Genomic DNA, 3,881 nt, shown 5'->3' on the forward strand with positions numbered 1-3,881 from the left:
GACTGGGGGGGGAAGGCATATTCTCAACTCCCCAGAATCGATGCATCCCTAGCCTTCCCTTTACACTGACTCCTCTAAGCCCAGCTCTCCACTAGTCTATTATTTTCACCAAAATATATGAAAATGTATGCAAATGAAAATCAGCACTAACTGTTCTCCCCTTGTTATATACTTTGGATTTTTTTTTTTCCAGACAAAACAATCACACTCCGCAAAAGGAGGGGGCGGATGGGGTGGGGCTGGGGGGGGGGGGGCTGGGGAGCGACTAGGAAACTAAGTAGAGGAAGGGGGGGAGGGACAGACCTCGGAACAGTAGTATATTTCTGTTATCAAGGAGCACAGCGTTTTGGGGGGCTTCCCAAACGCGCGCGCGCACACCCTCCTTGAAAAGAAAGAAAGTGGATCTGTTTGCAGAGGCGCTATCACGTTTCATCAGGCCACCTGAGACTGCTTTTGAAAGCGTGTACTGTGAAATTCATAGCAGTAATTTAGACAAAATCCTCACTGTATATTAATGAAAGGCGGCCCCATGGCTCTGTTCCTATCCTCCCCATTCAGTGTAAACAAAACCACGAGACTCTCTCGGTTTTTGAGCCGGATCCAAGCAAAATCGGCAGGAAAGGAAAACACGGGGTGTTGGCACCGACTATTCAAACGTCTGCACCTGGAGATCTCAGATTTATTCAATGAAATCTGTGTTCCATCTTATACATATATATATACACGTATATGCATACATAAATATAAAAAGGATTCTTTAGGGGACGCGGGGGGAAAAATCCGTTCTGTGCGGGGTTTGTTTGCCATTGCCTTTCAGATCTATAGCTAAGCAATAATGGCTTTGCTAAAATCCTACCTACCACAGTATCTTTAACTCGGCAAGCAGGAGCTGGACAAAATCCTACATAAATTCTACGCGTCTACTGTTAATCTTGAGATCACGAAAAGGCTGCGTAGCTGCGCCTAGTCTGGAGAGCTCAGTATTTAACTGAGTTCACCTAACTACCCTCGGCAGAAGAATCATTCTCCCGGAGAGAAGGGCAGGCCCGTTCACATTTTAATCCGAACCAACCCGCGGCTCGGCATCTACGTACAGGGCACCGTTGGTCGGCGGGTGCCGCTGGGGCTCGGGACTGTCGGCTGCAAGCACAGGCTGGGGGCAGCGGTCGCCGAAATAGCGCACCCACAGCTGGGGGTGCGGGGTGCACGCACACTCATTAGGAACGATGTATTTATTGAATGTCCGAGTTGGGTTAGTTCATTGGAAATCCCCCAGGAGGGTTCAATTTGCCCTTGTTTTCGTTGCCACTTTCTCTTTTTTCTTGGTTCGCTGAGGTTCCTCTGTGCAGCGTTTCCGCTTGGCCGCGTCCCCCCCCCCACCTCCCGCCTACCCGGAGCACTCCCCCTCCCGTCCCGCTTAACTCTTTCAGCTGGGCTGGGACTAAGAAAGGGTTTGTCGCCGCCAGCCCCAACCACCAAGCAAACCCTCAAGAGACAGAAAAGAAAGAAAAAAGCAGAACCATGCCTAAGAATAGCAAGCAAGCAAAACCCCACCAGTAATAGTCTCACCGAAATTAAAATGTGCATACACACACACACACAATGTCAGCAGTGGAGCAGTGGAGGGCGCGGCTAGTGGATCGCCGTTCTTTGGCCTGGTTCCTGCTGGAACAGGAATTCCTAAAGCCATTTGGGTCAAATACACTTACAATGTATCTACGGGGAAAGGTCAGGCTGATTGCTTTTCAAATACATCGTGTGGCTCCGAAGACCAGCACCCTCCAAACTCGCAAGGGCACGCACGGTACTTGCAATAAATCCCGGAGGACGGAGGGAGGGAGGAAGGGAGGAGAGAAGGGGTGGAGGAGAGAGCGAGCAGCGGCAGGGAGAGGTCCGTCTCGCACGCGCGGGTACCGCGCTGGTCCTGGGCTGCAGGTTTCCCAGATGATGGCATCCGAGAACTTAAACAAAGGGGGCTGCCGCCGGCGCGAAGCGACTGCGGAAAGTTGCGGTGGCGGATTTCCAAGGAGCGTGGCTACCACCCGAGCTTTTGGAGATGCAAGTCCCCTATTCCCATCCCCGCCGAAACAGAGATGAGGGCCGGCTGGTGAAGGCAAGAGGAAACTTTGAAACCACTGGGGACACCTCTGTCTATAGGTATTAGCGTGAATGGTGCATCCATGCCGTGCGCTTTACAAATATCTGACATGGGGTGGGGAGCCAACAGAACGCAGTATTAGGTGGGGTGGGTAGGTTGCTATTTTTTCATGAATTTTTTCCCTCTTCATTTTCTTTCTGACTCTTTTCCCCCTCCTCTTCTCTCGTCCCGCCCTCCATTTCTCTTCCCTTTCTTCCCCCTTCCCAGAGCTATAGCGAACGCCCAGAGCAGACGAGGGAACGCCAACGTCTCCGCCGGACACTAAGAGTTAAGATGTGGCGGAGGGGCAGAGGGGGAGGGGGAGGGAGGGGAAAGTGGCGAGGGGGAGGGAGGACGGGGGACGACAGATTTCCAGCTTCTACGACGCTTTGCCTAAATTAAAAAGCAACCAATCGGAACGGCCGGAAGGGGGGCCGCGCGTCCTGAACCAGTCATTCCGAGCCTGCCAATCACGCAGCGGGTAGCCAATCAGCGGGAGCCCTTGTGCTCGACTTCCTTGTATTTGGGAAAGTGTGGTGGTGGGTGCGCGCTCTCGGCGGAGGGTAAACATTCGACAGTCCTCGCTCTGAGAGGGAGGGACAGAAAGCGAACTGCCAGAACAGAGAGAGAGCTGGCGAGCGAGGGAGGAAGAGAGGAAGAGGGAGGGAGAGGGAAAGTGAGAGAGGGAGAGAGAGCGCGAAAGAGGGCGCAGAGCTGAGCTCCCGCTACAACTCCTCTCCAGCACGGCCAGCGCCAGCACCACCAGCGTCAGTGCACTCTACCAGCCGTGCAACTTGCCCACTGGAGTTGATTGTGTACCAAGGATCCCCTATATGCACACATACACCTCCACCTCCACCAATGCACTCTTCTTCCTCCTCCTCCAGACAACTGCTGGGAAAAAAATAAAACACCAAACCCAACCGTCAGCAACAAGGTAACAGAGTACTTCAACCTCATTTTTTTTTCCTGTTCAATTTTTTTCCTTGTTATATTTGTTTCCTCATTTCTGCCCAAAAGGAAAGATGTCGCATCAGACTGTGACTGTTGCGAGGAGAATGAAAAAGGACTCTTGTTTCAGAGGCAACCAAGAGCTCGGGCAATAGCAACTTCAGAGAAATGCATCATCGCAAGAAGTTTTCCTAGGACAGAACAAAACTTGAAACGAAAGGACCAGAGGGGGAGACCAGGAGTCGGTCTCCCCTCTCCGCACACGCCAGCAGCCAGCATCACCACGCCTTCAAGGAAGGAAAAAGTTTTACTACTCTGAGGGAAAAACAAGTGAAATGTGTTCCTGAGGAGGAGATAGCAGAGCCGACAAGGGAAGGAGCGGGGCTGGTTGCTGAACGTATATAATTTTGCTAAGGAAGAAAAGAACCTCTTCTTCCTTTGTTATCTCTTCTGAAACCTTACTTAACAGGTGAACTGAGCCCCCCGCTCCCGGGGCAGAGTCCACGCTCGCCGTGTGGACAGGAAGGAGGAGCAGGAGCGAGAACGCACCCAGGAAGAGTGGACCCAGCGCAGGCCCCCTCCCCACCCGGCAAGTCCCGCTGGAGCGAGCTGAGCGCGCCGGGTCTGGGGGGGAGCCACGACCCTCCCTGAAGGGGGAAGCCACGGAGTGCGCCCCAAGAAGCGAGCCCCCCTCCCCAGAGCGCTGCTGCTGCTGCTGCTTCTGCTGCTGCTGCTGACCAAGGCCAGGCGGCGACCCCCGCACCCTGCCGAGCGGCGCTGCAGCTGCAGCCGG

The 3,881-nt window shown here is 53.6% G+C and overlaps 1 protein-coding gene across 1 annotated transcript in view; it reads left to right on the forward strand.

The window, feature by feature from the left end:
* The first annotated feature begins 2,180 nt into the window (after window positions 1-2,180).
* POU3F3 (POU class 3 homeobox 3) overlaps window positions 2,181-3,881 on the forward strand; it is a 3,406-nt gene continuing 1,705 nt past the window's right edge. Inside the window, exons 1-3 of the mRNA XM_007959547.1 lie at window positions 2,181-2,185; window positions 3,587-3,677; window positions 3,788-3,837. Coding sequence (XP_007957738.1) covers window positions 2,181-2,185; window positions 3,587-3,677; window positions 3,788-3,837 — 146 coding nt within the window. The remainder of the gene's footprint in view (window positions 2,186-3,586; window positions 3,678-3,787; window positions 3,838-3,881) is intronic.

This window comes from Orycteropus afer, unplaced genomic scaffold (genome assembly GCF_000298275.1).
Source record: "Orycteropus afer afer isolate SDZICR_OR568_19922 unplaced genomic scaffold, OryAfe1.0 scaffold00017, whole genome shotgun sequence".
Classification (NCBI taxonomy): domain Eukaryota; kingdom Metazoa; phylum Chordata; class Mammalia; order Tubulidentata; family Orycteropodidae; genus Orycteropus; species Orycteropus afer.